Genomic DNA, 15,398 nt, shown 5'->3' with positions numbered 1-15,398 from the left:
TAAGTTTGTATTAGACAGAATCATTTGACCTTTGTGTGATCCAGAAAACTAGGGTACATGGTGACTTGGCTGATTGGATACAAAATTGGCTTGCTCATAGAGACCACTTTTAGTCCCCCATCATCAAGGCCAAGTTCTCTTCTTGCTACGGTCATCAGGAAGAAAGTACAGGAGCCTTAGGTCACACATCACCAAGATCAAGAACAGTAATTATTCTTCAGCCATCAGGTTCTTGAACCAGCGTAGATAACTTCATTCACCTCAATGCTGAACTGACTTCACAACCAATGGACTAACTTTGAAGGACTCTACAACTGATGTTCTTAATATTTTTATTTATTTGTTATTAGTATTTATTTGTTTTCAGTTTTGTCTTTTTATGCACATTGGTTGTCAGCCTATTTGTATAGTTTTTCACTGATTCTATTGTATTTCTCTATTCTGCTGTGAATTCCTACAAGAAAACAAATCTCAAGATAGTATATAGTGACATATATGTACATATTTTGCTAATAAATTGACTTTGACTTTGGCAGAGGGTAGTGATAGATGTCTTATTTTGTATGAAAGTAGGTGATGAGTGGCGTTCCACATGTTTGTCCTGGAACCACTGTTGTTTGTGCTATGTTGCTATTGGTATCGGTTAATTATTGTCACATGTAGCAAGATACAGTGAAAAGGTTGACTTCCATATTGTTCATACAGATCAAGTCATTTCACAGTGCACTGAGCTAGAATAAATTAAAACAATTACTATGCAGAGCGAAGTTTTATAAGCTACTGAAGAAGTGCAGTGCAGGTAACAATAAATTGCAAGAACATAATGAGTAGATTGTGAACTCCAGAGTTAATTTTATTGTACAGGAGATCCCTTCAAGGGTCTGATATATAAATGATTTTGTAGAAAATGTGTTAGGGTGGATAAGTTTATAGATGACACAAACATTTGTGGCATTGAGGATTATTATTAATAATAATAACTTATTTATAGAGTACTTTTCTTACATAAGAACATAAGACATAGGAGCAGAATTAAGCCGTCTGACCCATTGAGTCTGCTCTGCCATTTCATCATGGCTGATTCAATTTTGCTCTTAGCCCCAGTCTCCTGCTTTTTCCCCATATCCATTCAAGCCCTGACCAATCAAGGATCTATCAACCTCTGCCTTAAATATACTTAAAGACTAGGCCTCCACAGCTGCCTGTGGCAAAGAATTCCACAGATTCGCCACTCTCTGGCTAAAGAAATTCCTCCTCATCTCTTTTCTAATGGGACGTCCCCCATTTCTGAGGCTCTCCCATCATAGGAAACATCCTTTCCACATCCACTCTATCAAGGTCTTTCACCATTCGATAGGTTTATATAAGGTCACCACTCATTCTTCTGAATTCCGGTGAATACGGGCACAGAGCCATCAAATGCTCTTCATATCGCAAGCCACTCAATCTTGGAATCATTTTCGTGAACCTCCTTTGAACCCTTTGCAGTTTCAGCACAAACTTTCTAAGGTAAGGGGCCCAAAACTGCTCACAATACTCCAAGTGAGGCCTCATCAGTGCTTTATAAAGTCTCAGCATTACATCCCTGCTTTTATGTTGTTGTTCTCCTGGAATGAATGCTAACATTGTATTTTCCTTCCCCACCACAGATTCAACCTGTAAATTAACCTTTAGGGAATCCTGCACAAGGACTCCCAATTCCCTTTGTGCTTCAGATTTTTTGTATTTTCTCTCCATTTAGAAACAATGTACTTCAATGTGCTTTACAATAGGATAAAGTGCAAAGATGAAAATAAAGACAAAAAGATGTTAGTTACAAACAAGTTTTGAGCTGGTGTTTAGAAGTGTAAAATGAGACTGCATCCCTTATAGTTTTAGGTATTGAATTCCACAGTTTAGGAGCATAGTTCAAAAAATGTTAACCTGCCAATTACCTTTTGAGGGGGGATGTTCAAATTTAAGAAGACCTGAGAGCTCGAGCAGGATTTTAAAATGAAAGTGAATCTGGCGCTCCAGTCCCAGACTATTGAGAGCTTTAAAAAACAAATAAAAGACCTTTAAAATGAATTCTAACAAGATACAGGAAGCCACTGCAGAGTAGCTAGGATGGGAGTGATATGCTCCCTCATCTTGGTTTCAGTTAAAAGTCTAGCAACAGTGTTCTGAATGAGTTGAAGTTTGTCAATAGATTGCTTTGGAAGGCCAGTAAAAGAGTGCATCATGTTACCAAGTCTATTCGACATAAAGGTGTGAATTAGTTTTTCATCATCGTCACAGAATGATGGCAGAACTGAACGTACCTGCAATATTTCTTTAAGTATAGAATGCTGCTCTGGTCACTATTTACGTAGGATTTTAAACTGAATTCTGAATCAAAGATAACAGCCAGGGAGGAGCAAAGTTCCCAAGTTTGTCAAGGAGCTTATCTTTTCCGGCTTTAGGGCCAACCAAAAGTATTGCAGGATTCCATAAAAGATTGCCAAGGGATACAACAGGATACATATGTGAGAAGAGACATTGCAGGTGGATTTAATCCAGACAAATGTGAGGTGCTGCGCTTTGGGAGATTCAATATGAAGGGTAAGTACACAGTTAATGGCACTGCTGAACAGAAGGTTATTTGGGTCCAGGAATGAGGCTTGATGAAAGTGCCTGCACAGATTGAATTGCTGGCCAAGAATGTGTATGGTAAACTTGCCTTTATTAGTTGTAGCACTGAGTTCAAGACCCAGAAAATTATGTTACAGCTTTATAAAACACTGGTCAGACAATATTTGAATATTATATTCAACTTGGTCACCTCATTATAGGAAGGATATGAAAGCTTTGGTGAGATCCTATGCTGACTGGTTTGGTAAATATGTGGCATGAGGAGAGGTTGAATAAGTTGTGGCTGTTTTTCTCTCTGGATAAAAAGGGGAGATGTGATAGAAATTTAGGAAGCTTAGAGGGCTGACGGCCAAATGCAGGCAAATGGGGTGAGGTAATTTGGTCAGCATTGACAAGATGGGCCAAAGGGCCAGTATAGCTCTACGACTCTATCTATGACCCTACGATTAAGCCTTGAACCGAAACCGTCAACCTTGCAGTGATCTTGGAGCTCTTGATTCCTTCCTAATGGGCTCAGAACTTGAAAATTACACCAGACTGCCACATGTAATTCAACAGCAAACTATCTATGGGGTATGATGTGTAAAATGTTAATGAATTTGAAATGTTTAAATTTTCTATTTCTCCACAGATGCTGCCTGACCTGATGAATTTTTGCTTATATGACAGCATCAGGTGAGGCCCACTGCTCAGGTGAACGTTGTCAAGATGGTTACTAATGGAAACGCCATGTGTTACACATTATATAATGACCAGTTATTTCTTGAAACTGAATACTTCCCTGTTGTTTTTGAATCCCTTTTACAGGATTTTCACTGAAGTCAGAGATGCCTGGTCTATTTCTAGGATGGATTCATGACATATAATACACTTTTGCCTTTTATTTTAAAGATATTTTACATGATATAAAAATACAGATCACAGTGAGCTCTTACAGTTGTTAACTGCTACGAACAGGAATGTCGCACAATATTTTTGTGGCAATAAATTAGATATAGATTCATTATCTTTTAAAAAAAAATTAGCTTGGAAAGATCTAGACCTTTTGGCCATCAACATGTCATACGAAGCCTGGTTGAGTTCTTTTCATAGACTCCAGCAGAGTTTCTACATTTTATGTTTGCGCTTCTGCCGGAACATGCGGCGTCGGGGTAGCGTTGGGCCCTCCTGTGACTCTGGTGCACTGCTGAGTCAGAGATGCAAATACTATGTGTTTCTTCTATACAGTGTTCTTCCTTTCGGTAGTAGCATCCATGTGAAAGTCTTAACAAGTGTCTCCTTGGTCGCCAAGTGACCCTGGCCGTCAATAATGGTCACTGTACGGCCTTCTCCAGTATGTGGGGACACAGTTACAAATCTCCTCGCTGAAGTAAAGTCCCTGTTTACAGCTCCTCCTTCGGACCCGGCACGGCGGCCTGTAGCAGCTGCGGGATGTAAATGGGACATGGTTATTGTTTTAAGCAATCCAAGTAACAAAAAACTGAAAATCTGCAGATGTTGGAAATCCAGGCAATACATACAAAATGCTGGAGGAACTCAGCAGGCCAGACAGCATCCATGGAAAAGAGCACAGTCAACGTTTTAGGTCCAATGTGTCAACTGTACTCTTTACCACAGATGCTCCCTGGCCCGTTGAGTTCCTCCAGCATTTTGTGTGTGCAGCAATGATTAATAAACCATGCAACTTTACCCCCAAACTAGGTAGATAGTAATTCATGCATGAGGGACATAACATCATTTTATTGCCGAGTGTGTAAGCACCTTGACCTCATGTCTGTAGACCAACTATAGATTGTTTACAGCACTCGTTAAGTAGCTAGAAAGCCCAAGGTATTTCAAAGTAGCATCACCATACAAAATATGACACCAAAAGAATAATGAGTACAATGACCTAAAGGTGGCCTGTACCTGCTTCTTATGTCAAATCAAAATCAAATCAAATCAAATCAAGTTTAATCACTATTCAACCATACATGGATATAGCCGAATGAGTCAGCGTTCCTCTGGGCCCAACATACACATGTTCAAATTAGCGAGAAAAAAACATAGCCACTCAAGAAAACATATTTATAACAAAACAAAACACCTTTGGTTGACCCATGACAGGCCACTACATCTGAACGTGTCACCATTGCTTTATTAGTTGAAGATTGCTCTTAAAAATTACTCCCCTATTTTAATTCTTATGTGTACTAAAGATTGTTTAACATAAAAGTTAACATTCTTGACTTTTATACTATTCAATCTCTGCACTCCTAAGAAAGTATAATCAAAGGCCCATCCCACCCACTATATTCTCCTTCCTGCCCCCTTCCATTAGGCAGTAGAGACAAATACTTGAAAGTATGCACCACCAGGTTCAAGGACGGCTTCTACCCAAAACACTAAAAAGTCCACAGACGCTAGACATTTAAAGCAAGGCACAGAAAAATGCTGGAGGAGCTCAGGAGATCAGGCAGCATCAATGGAAATTAATAAACTGTCAACGTTTTGGACCAAGACCCATCTTCAGGACTGGAAAGGAAGGAGGAAGATGCCAGAATAAAAAGGTTAGGGGAGGGGAGAGAGGATAGCCAAAAGGTGATAGGTGAAGCCAGTTGGGTAGGAATAGTAAAGGGCTGGAGAGGAAGGAATCTGATAGAAGAATCAGAATCAGGTTTATGATCACCAGCATGTGACGTGAAATTTGTTAACTTAGCAGCAGCAGTTCAATGCAATGTATAATCTAGCAGAGAAAAAAAATAATAATAGTAAATAAAATAAAAATAATAATAAATAAACAAGTAAAGCAATTACATATATTGAATAGATTTTAAAAAATGTGCAAAAACAGAAATACTGTATATTTAAAATAACGTGAGGTAGTGTCCAAAGATTCAATGTCCATTTAGGAATCCGATGGCGGAGGGGAAGAAACTGTTTCTGAATCACTGAGTGTGTGCCTTCAGGCTTCTGTATCTCCTCCTTGATGGTAACAGTGAGAACAGGGCATGCCCTGGGTGCTAGAGGTCCTTAATAATGGACCCTGCCTTTCTGAGACACCGTTTCCTAAAGATGTCCTGGGTACTTTGTAGGCGAGTAACCAAGATGGAGCTGACTAGATTTACAAGCTTCTGCAGCTTCTTTCGGTCCTGTGCGGTAGCCCCTCCATACCAGACAGTGATGCACCACTCCACTAGTTGGCATACCTCACTCCTGTAAACCTTCTCGTTACCACCTGAGATTCTACCAACAATGGGTGTATCGTCAGCAAATTTATCGATGGTATTTGAGCTATGTCTAGCCACACAGTCATGTGTATATAGAGAGTAGAGCAGTGGGCTAAGCACACACCCCTGAGGTGCGCCAGTGTTGTTCGTCAGTGAGGAGGATATGCTATCACCAATCCGCACAGATTGTGGTCTTCTGGTTAGGAAGCTGAGGGTCCAATTGCAGAGGGAGGTACAGAGGTCCAGGTTCTGCAACTTCTCAATCAGGATTGTGGGAATAATGGTATTAAATGCTGAGCTATCGTCAATGAACAGCATCCTGACATAGGTGTTTGTGTTGTCCAGGTGGAGAGCCATTGATATTGCATCAGCCGTTGACCTGTTGTGGCGATAGGCAAATTGCAATGGGTCCAGGTCCTTGCCGAGGCAGGAGTTCAGTCTAGTCATGACCAACCTCTCAAAGCATTTCATCACTGTCGATGTGAGTACTACCGGGTGATAGTCATTAAGGCAGCCCACATTATTCTTCTTAGGCACTGGTATAATTGTTGCCTTTTTGAAGCAAGTGGGGACTTCCGCCCGTAGCAGTGAGAGGTTGAAAATGTCCTTAAATACTCCCGCTAGTTGGTTGGCACAGGTTTTCAGAGCCTTACCAGGTATTCCAAGACCTTCCGCCTTGCGATGGTTTACTCTCTTTAAAGGCGGTCTAACATCAGCCTCTGAGACGGAAATCACAGGGTCACCAGGTGCAACAGGGATCTTCACAGCTGTAGTTGTGTTCTCCCTTTCAAAATGTGCATAGTAGGAGTTGAGTTCACCTGGTAGTGAAGCATCTGTAGGCGCTCCTGTGCTTCCTTTGTCCATACCTTCTTGGTCCTCACTGCTGGTGTTGCAGTCTGCAGTCTCTGCCTATACTCAGGGAGTAGAAGTACAGCCAGGTGATCAGACTTCCAGAAGTGAGGGCGTGGAATAGCATGATAGGCATTCTTGATGGGGGTGCAGCTATGGTCCAGTGTGCTGTTTCCTCTGGTATTGCAAGTTATCTGTTGATGGCAATTGCTTAGTGATTTTTTCAGACTGGCCTGGGTAAAATCTCCCAAAATGATGGTGAAGGCGTTAGGGTACAAGAAACACTTGCAAATGTTGCATTCCTGTCCAGAAGTGTGGACAGATTTATGCACAATCTCACAAACCTGACTGAATACTTTGATGAATTGGCAGTTTGAGTCAATGAAAGTAACGCTGTAGATGTCAGCCCCTCACAATACTTGCTTGCAAAATTGTGACTCATGGGTTGAAACAGAGAATTGAGGAAGATAAGAGACAGAGTGATGAGAAAAGTTCAAAGTAAATGTATTACCAAAGCATGTTTTTGTCACCATGTACTACTTGCAGCATCATCTTCTTGCAGGCATTCAGAGTACAACAGAGGAATGCAATAGAATCAATTAAAAAATCCACACACAAGCAAAGACTGACAGCCAATGTGCAAAAATGAGGGCAAATTGCAAATGAATGTTTGTTGGACTGGTAGGTGGTGTTGGATGACATTGAGATACAGCGAGCAGAAATATGCCTCGAGCTTCCAGTGGCACAGTGGGTAGAACTCTTGCTCTCCACTCCAGTGACCTAGTTCTGCCCTCTTCTTGGCGGAGCTATTCTCTCCATGATTCCAGTTTCCAAAAGACATGTGATAGGCTATTTAGCTGGCCACTGTAAATTTTCCCTAGCGTTTAGGTGACCAGTCGAATATGAGGGAAGTTGTTAGGAATAGTGCACAAAGAAGTATGTCTAAACAATCTCCTATATCATAAGGAAATATGGAAATATTGAGCAAATTACCCAGAAATTAATGTTAAGCCGATTTCTCTATTTGGAGTACCTTAGTGGCTTCTAATTTGATTTAATTAAAGTTTGCATTTAACATTACATTTAAGGAGAATGATAACCTTGAGATAGGACACAGTCAATGCAACAAAATAGCAAGATCTATGTCAACAGAGAACTGTGCAGTTTTATAAACAAAGGTGAACAGAGACATTGAGGAGAACAGAAACACTGAGGTGTATATATACACAAATTTTTGAAGGTGACATGAAAAGTTAAGAAGAATATCATAAAGCTCCTGGAGTTCTTAGTTGTATTAATAAAGGTATAGAGTTCAAATAGAAACTATGAACCACTAATTAGCCTCAGTAGGTTCTCAATGAATAGTTTAGGTAGGGGCCTCCTCATTCAAAGCTCTCAAAAAGATTAAATATTGGAATGGAATGTTTAAGGGAAGCTTATAGTTAATGTCAGGCTTAAGAGACTGTAGACAAAGTGTGGACAAGAACATAAAAATGAATTATGTGTAGTGAGAGTACAATAGATTAGTAAAGAAACTAAATCTTTAATGTTCAGTTAAAAAAATGGTAAGTTAATTCCAAGTGGAGTTCAAAAATCTCTTCCAGTAGAACTATAGCCATAAAGGGAGAATGATGGATACTTGTTGTCTGTCTTCCAGCAAAGAGGATGCTGTAAATGTTGCACTTATTGATAGTTGGAATCAGTTTATTACTGTCACATGTACAGAGAAAAGGTGAAAAGCGTTGTTTTGCATGCCATCCGGACAGATCATTTCAAACATAAGTATGCCCTGGGTTCACTGTTCCTTCCCTTTCTCCCACATTCCACTCCTTTGTTGGTACCAACCATTGTTGGTAGAATCTCAGGTGGTGATGTGAGGGTGTACAGGAGTGAGATATGCCAACTAGTGGAGTAGTGCCACAGCAACAACCTGGCACTCAGTGTCAGTAAGACGAACGAGCCGATTGTGGACTGCAGGAAGGGTAAGACGAAGGAACACATACCAATCCTCATAGAGGGATCAGAAGTGGAGAGAGTGAAAAGTTTCAAGTTCCTGGGTGTCAAGATCTCTGAGGATCTAACCTGGTCCCAAAATATCGATGCAGTAATAAAGAAGGCAAGACGGTGGCTATTCTTTATTAGGAGTTTGAAGAGATTTGGCATGCCAGCAAGTACACTCAAAAACTTCTATAGTTGTACTGTGGAGAGCATTCTGACAGGCTGCATGACTGTTTGGTATGGGGGGGCTACTGCATAGGATTGAAAGAAGCTGCAGCGGGTCGTAAATTTAGTCGGCTTCATCTTGGGTACTAGCCTACAAAGTACCCAGGACACCTTCAAGGAGCGGTGTCTCAGAAAGACAGCATCCATTATTAAGGACCTCCAGCACCCAGGGCATGCCATTTTCTCACTGTTACCATCAGGTAGGAGGTACAGAAGCCTGAAGGCACACACTCAGCAATTCAGGAACAGCTTCTTCCCCTCTGCCATCCGATTCCTAAATGGACGTTGAATCTTTAGACACTTCTTCACTGTTTTTTGATATACAGTATTTCTGTTTTTACACGTTTTTTTTTACATCTATTCAATATACGTAAGTGATTTACTTGTTTATTTATTATCATTATTATGTTATTCATTATTTTTTTCTCTGCTAGATTATGAATTGCAATGAACATCTGCTGCTAAATTAACAAATTTCACATCACATGCCGGTGATAATAAACCTGATTCTGAGCAAGACATAGCCTCTGGGTAAATAGTTTATATAAAAACCATTGGTATAAGTAGAAAGAACAGCATTGGAGGAAAGTATGGAGGGAGTGTCAGCGGTAGGTTTCTTTACAGAGAATGGTGGGTGCATGGAACACACTGCTGAGGGGGGTGGTAGAGGCAGGTACATGGGGGCATTTAAGAGACTCTTAGATAGGCACGTGGCCAAGTGGTTAAGGCATTGGACTAGTGACCTGAAGTTCGTGAGTTCGAACCCCAGCTGAGGCAATGTGTTGTGTCCTTGAGCAAGGCACTTAACCACACATTGCTCTGTGACGACACCGGTGCCAAGCTGTATGGGTCCTAATGCCCTTCCCTTGGACAACATCGGTGTCGTGGAGAGGGGAGACTTGCAGCATGGGCAACTGCTGGTCTTCCATACATCCTTGCTCAGGCCTGCGCCCTGGAGAGTGAAGACTTTCCAAGCGCAGATCCATGGTCTCGCAAGACTAACGGATGCCTTAGTAGATAGGCACATGAATGATTGAAAAATGGAGGGGGATGTGAGGGAGAAGGGCTAGATTGATCATAGATTAAAAGGTTGACACAAAATCATGGGCAGATGTTTATATAACAACCATTGACATAAGGAAGAACTAATCTTTAAACTGCTTCAAAATTCATATAAAAAGTAATCATAAGATGCAGCAGCGGTAAACAAAACTACTCTATCAGAAACAGAAGTCTCAGTGGGAAGCCACGACACATGTGATTTGGAAAATCATCACAAAAAGTACAAGGCATTGACTGGTACCTCAAGCTATGTATGTATGTATATAAGTATATGTATATGTATATAAGCTATGTATGTACGTATATAAGTATATGTATATAAGCTATGTATGTACATATATAAGTATATGTATATAAGCTATGTATGTACATATATAAGTATATGTATATGTATATAAGCTATGTATGTACGTATATATGTATATGTATATAAGCTATGTATGTACGTATATAAGTATATGTATATGTATATAAGCTATGTATGTATGTATATAAGTATGCAGTACACGCAGTGGCTACTTTCTTAGGTACCTCCTGTGCTTAATTTAAGTTACTGTCACCTTCCTATCAGCTTGAGCTAGCCTGGCCGTTCTCCTCTGACCTCCCCTGTTAACAAGGCATCTTTGCCCACAGGACTGCTGCTCACTGCATGTGTTTTAATTTTTGTACCGTTCTCTGTAAACTGTAGACTGTTGTGCTGAAAATCCCAGGGGATCAGCAAACACGCTGTCTGGCATCATCAATCCATTCCACTTAGATCACATTTCTTCCCCATTCTGATGTTTGGTCTGAACAATAACTGAACCTCTTCACCATGTCTGGATGCTTTTATACACTGAGTTGCTGCCACATAATTGACTGATTAGATATTTAAACGATTTCAACGTTTAAGAGAAGTTTCGTTAGGTAGGTGGATAGTAGGGGTATGGATTGCTATGGTCTGGGTGCAGGTCAATGGGAGTAGGCAGCTAAATCGTTCAGCACGGACTAGATGGACAAAAGGTCCTGTTTCTTTGCTGTACCTTTCTATGATTCTATGACTATTTGCATTAATGAGCAGGTGTATCTAATAAACTGGCCACTGAGTGTACAGTGTTCAATATTGAGAAACAAAAAATGTGACAATATCACATCGACCACGAAACATTCAAAAATGGGCTGGCTAGATGTACTGGTGAATAAAGGAGACTACATCAAGGCAGCTGAGATTACGCGCTACGTTAATAGATTCTGATTACATCTCTTAGAGATATTGAAACTCCAAGCCGTGATACACTGATGATATCAGAGTAATGAACTCAAAAGAGGAGAGAACCATACCAAGTAGCTGAGAACAAATACAGAGAAGCAAAACATGAATGGACTAGGCATTAGAATTGCTAATGAGTTTATCATATCAGAGTTTTATATGTAGAGATAGAAGCTGACCATGAGCCCGGTGGTATGTGTTCTCAAGTTTTTGTATCTTCTGCCTGATAGAAGGGAGAAGGGAGAATGACCGGGGTGAGAAGGACCAATTAAGCATTTGTATAGTACTTCCCCCACCCCCCATGGAAGTCATGGTCATCCACTGTAACCGAGGAAGGCCCCTCACACCACTGGAGCCAGGCTTCCAAGGTTGAGATAGTGGAACTGTCCCATTGGAAAGGCTTTTCCACTTCAGAAACCGCTGCTGCAAAGATTTCTTCAGGTCAGAGGAACTGCACCAATCTAACTGTCATCATCGGACAACCAATCAATCAGTGCACTGCCACATGGCCAAGCCGTCACAATTAGGACTTCAGTTTGAACTCGGACCACCCCAGATAAGGAGACAGACTGGCAAAAGGCTGACCTGCAGGTGTTACGATGAAACCTCTTTCCTTTCAAAAAGCACTTGTTTGGAGACTCCGTGCACTCGCAGACACACTTCACCGGGTTCAAGGGCTGATGTTTCGGGCAGGTTTTCTTACAGGCACACTCGCAGGAATCTGCATCAAACTGCTTGTGGGGACCACATATAGCAGGATAGAGTCCGTTTCTGCACACGCACTGACAGGTATCCTCATCCAGCTCCCGGTGCTGTCCGCAGCTGGTGTGACGCAGGCCTCCTTTGCACACACATTGACAGGTATCCTCATCCAACTCTTTGTTGGGCCCACAGACACTCTGGAAGCCAAGGTAATCCTCTGCAAACAAAGAAATATCAATAAGATGCATTTTCTAAGAGAGCAAGAATAGAACACAATTTGACTCCATAGCACACTTCATAATAAAAAATACAAGAAAATGGGATAGAATACTTTATCACTTTAACATGAAGTAATGGAAGGCTGACCAGTTTACAGCTACGCTAACTAGGTAGGAGTATTAATGGTGATGGAATTTGGAACATAGAATCATACACCATGGAAGCAGGCAGTTTGGCTGAAAATCCATGCCAGCCAGTGAGTACCTTTCTGTACTAATCTCATTGCCGTACATTTGTTCCATAGCCCACTATGCTTAAGTGATTCAAGTGCCTATCTAATGTTTCAAAATGTTGTCAGAGATCCACCTTCAGCAACTCTCTCAGTAGTGCATTCCAGGGTGATGAAGACCCCCCTTATATCCCTTCTAAATTTCTTCCTCCTTATCCTAAAGCTATGCCCTCAAGTCTTATTTACCAGACATGGTGAAAGGCTTCCTACATCTATCCTATCTGTAACCTGTATTACGTCCACTCAAAACTTCCTAAACTCCAGGGAGAACAGACCTGACTTCTCCAGTCTCTCCCCATAACTGAATGGCTGACAACCACACAACATCCTGGTAACTTGAACTCCAGCTCAGATATGATCAAGGTTCTATACAATTGGATTGTTACCTCCTTATTGCTTCATTCAGTGTTCCAACCAATGAAGGCCTGTATCCCATATGCCTTCCTAACCATCTTACCATCTTGTCTACAAATCTTGCCACCTTCAAGGATCTATGGACATTTACTCTAATGTATCTCTGTTCCTCAATAGTCCCAGTGTTCCTCATTGGAGCTTCCAAAATGTATCACTTCAATTTTGTCTTGATTAGCGTCCATCTGCTACTTTTCAGTCCATTTCATGACACATCACAATCTCTGCAACCTCAGACTGACTTCCACATTGGCAACAATTCTCTCAATCTTCACGTCAACCCTGAGGGATCTTGCCTCCCTCATCTACATCCAAATTATTCACATGTATTAGAAAAAGTAATAGGACCAGCCCAGATCTTTGTGAGTCATTATGAAAAACAGGCATCCAATCACAAAATCAGCCTTCTGTCATCACCCTCTGTCTCCTTTCACCAAGCCAACTTTGGATCCAATTTGCTAACTAGACCTGATCCAATTGGCCCTTAACTTTTGAGTCAATTTCCTCCATGGAACCTTGTTAAAGGCCATGTAAATCACATCTACTGCCCTGCCTTTATTTATACACTTTGTTACCTACTCAAAGCACACAATTAAACTGACCACACAGAATATTATAGCATACAATTTATAAATCCAAAGTAGTTTTTTAGATCAAAGTACATATGTAGTATACAACCCTCAGATTTGTCTCTGCACAGATAGCCATGAAACAAAGAAACACCATAGAACCCAGTCAAAGAAAACTTCAAACACCCAATGTGCCAAAAAATAACCAATCGTTCAAACAGCAAAAAACAAGTGAATAACGCACAGAATATTAAACATCAAACTGCAGAGTCCTTGAAACAGTCTAGGAATAGTTTTGTTCAGTTAATTTTAATGCTGTTAACTGCAGACAGCACAGCTAGACTGCCCTGATCAAAATTTAGCAAAATAACAATTAAAAAAAAGGAATGACCAGAAATCAGAAACACATATAACATGAACTGCAGAGTTCTCTAAACAGACTGTTTGGCTCACAATGTCTGTAGCAAACACAATGCTGATTTAACTAATACCCTAATGTGTGTACGTGATCCAAATTCCTCATTTCCTGCTAATTCTTGGGTCTTTTAACAGCCTCTTAAATGCCTCTATGTGTCTGTTTCCACCATTACCAAAGCAGCCCATCAATCTTTCTGTAAAAGAGCTGCTCCACACCTCTCTTTTTGCCATTGCCTCCACCCCATGTTTAAATGCATGTCCTGTAGTACACTCCATTTCTATTCTGAGACAAGGATCCTATCTACTCTGCCTCTGTCTCCTATTATCCCATAAACTTCTATTGGGAGTGTTGAACCTGCCTTCCCTATTAATTTCTGTCTTTTCATGTGATCATTAATGCTCTCCTTCAGAACTTTTTTTTAAAGTATCTTCACTATCAATGACATTGGGCTCACAAATCCATAATTACCTAGCATTAAAATGATAAAAGATTAAAATGTGACAGGATTATTATCTGGATTTGGGAGTTCAAATCCCATTATGACAACTTAAATTCAGTTAATTAAACATTTAACCTTGGTGATTATAGAAAATATTAATTTGTGGCTTGCTTCACTCATGCCCAACGTGGAAGGAAACTTAATTTTTTCACTTTCTCTGGCCGGTATTTGACCATAGAATCATTGGACTATTGTTGAATCAACTGCCCTCTTGCATGGCAGAGTAAATCCATCCATTTCAAGACAATTCAGGCAAAAAACCTTTGAGCAACATATACATGTAAGTACAAAACAGGATGCTCTATTATGAATACAAGAGGTTCTGCAGATGCTCGAAATCCAGAGTAAGAAGTCAGAAACTAGAAAGAAGCCAGCTTTCTCTCCCCTTTCTTTCCAGTCCTGATGACGGGTCTCATCCCAAAACATCGATTCTTTATTTCTTTCCATAGATGCTGCCTGATCTGAGAGTTCCTTCTTCACTTTTTGTGTGTAGCTCTTTTATGAGTATCTTTCTGGGAGTTTGATTTTCCTGCCATGTGCCCGGCTGATTATACTAGATTCAGGGACATGGACAGAAACATTTAACTTAAAAAAATGCAACAGGAAAAATAATTTCTCAATTATTTCAAGAGTGTACCAACAATAGGGACAGAAGGATTATTTCCATTACTGTCTTAGGTATAATGTTAACCTGGATATTCTGATTGCATATGGTCTCAGATTAAATAGCTTTTCCAGTTTAAGCCCTCCCAAATAGACATTTACTTCTCAATCAATGTCTCCTATTAGATTATCTGACCTTTAGCTCATTACTAGTTTTTAGATCTTGCTGTGCAACTTGGCATTTTATAATTCATTCAAACAATGTGTGCTGATGGTGAGTCCAATATTTTCTACCCCTCCCTAATTGCCCCTAAGAAGGTGGTGGAGAACTACCTTCTTGAAGGATGTAATACTGAGGCTTTATAAAGCATTAGTCAGACCACACTTGGAGTATTGTGAGCCGTTTTGGGCCACTTACAGTATCTAAGAAAGCCTGTGCTGACATTGGAGAAAGTCCAGAGGAGGTTTCTGGCAATGACCTGGGAA

General features: G+C 40.5%; 1 protein-coding gene across 3 annotated transcripts in view; it reads right to left on the bottom strand.

Moving 5' to 3' along the window:
• Positions 1 to 912: 912 nt before the first annotated feature.
• Positions 913 to 15,398, bottom strand: part of vegfc (vascular endothelial growth factor c) — a 226,157-nt gene continuing 211,671 nt past the window's right edge. For 2 of the 3 annotated variants that reach the window (XM_063049454.1, XM_063049455.1), the window contains exons 6-7: positions 11,788 to 12,121; positions 913 to 4,034 (exon numbers count right to left, since the gene is read on the bottom strand). In XM_063049454.1, the coding sequence (XP_062905524.1) occupies positions 3,914 to 4,034; positions 11,788 to 12,121 (455 nt within the window). In that variant the 3' untranslated portion in view covers positions 913 to 3,913. The remainder of the gene's footprint in view (positions 4,035 to 11,787; positions 12,122 to 15,398) is intronic. The other variant, XM_063049453.1, reaches the window with a different exon arrangement.

The sequence above is a fragment of the Mobula hypostoma genome, chromosome 5, assembly GCF_963921235.1.
Source record: "Mobula hypostoma chromosome 5, sMobHyp1.1, whole genome shotgun sequence".
Taxonomy (NCBI): domain Eukaryota; kingdom Metazoa; phylum Chordata; class Chondrichthyes; order Myliobatiformes; family Myliobatidae; genus Mobula; species Mobula hypostoma.
The sequence above is the reverse complement of the archived record's forward strand: the minus strand, read 5'-3'. Positions and strand labels throughout refer to the sequence as shown.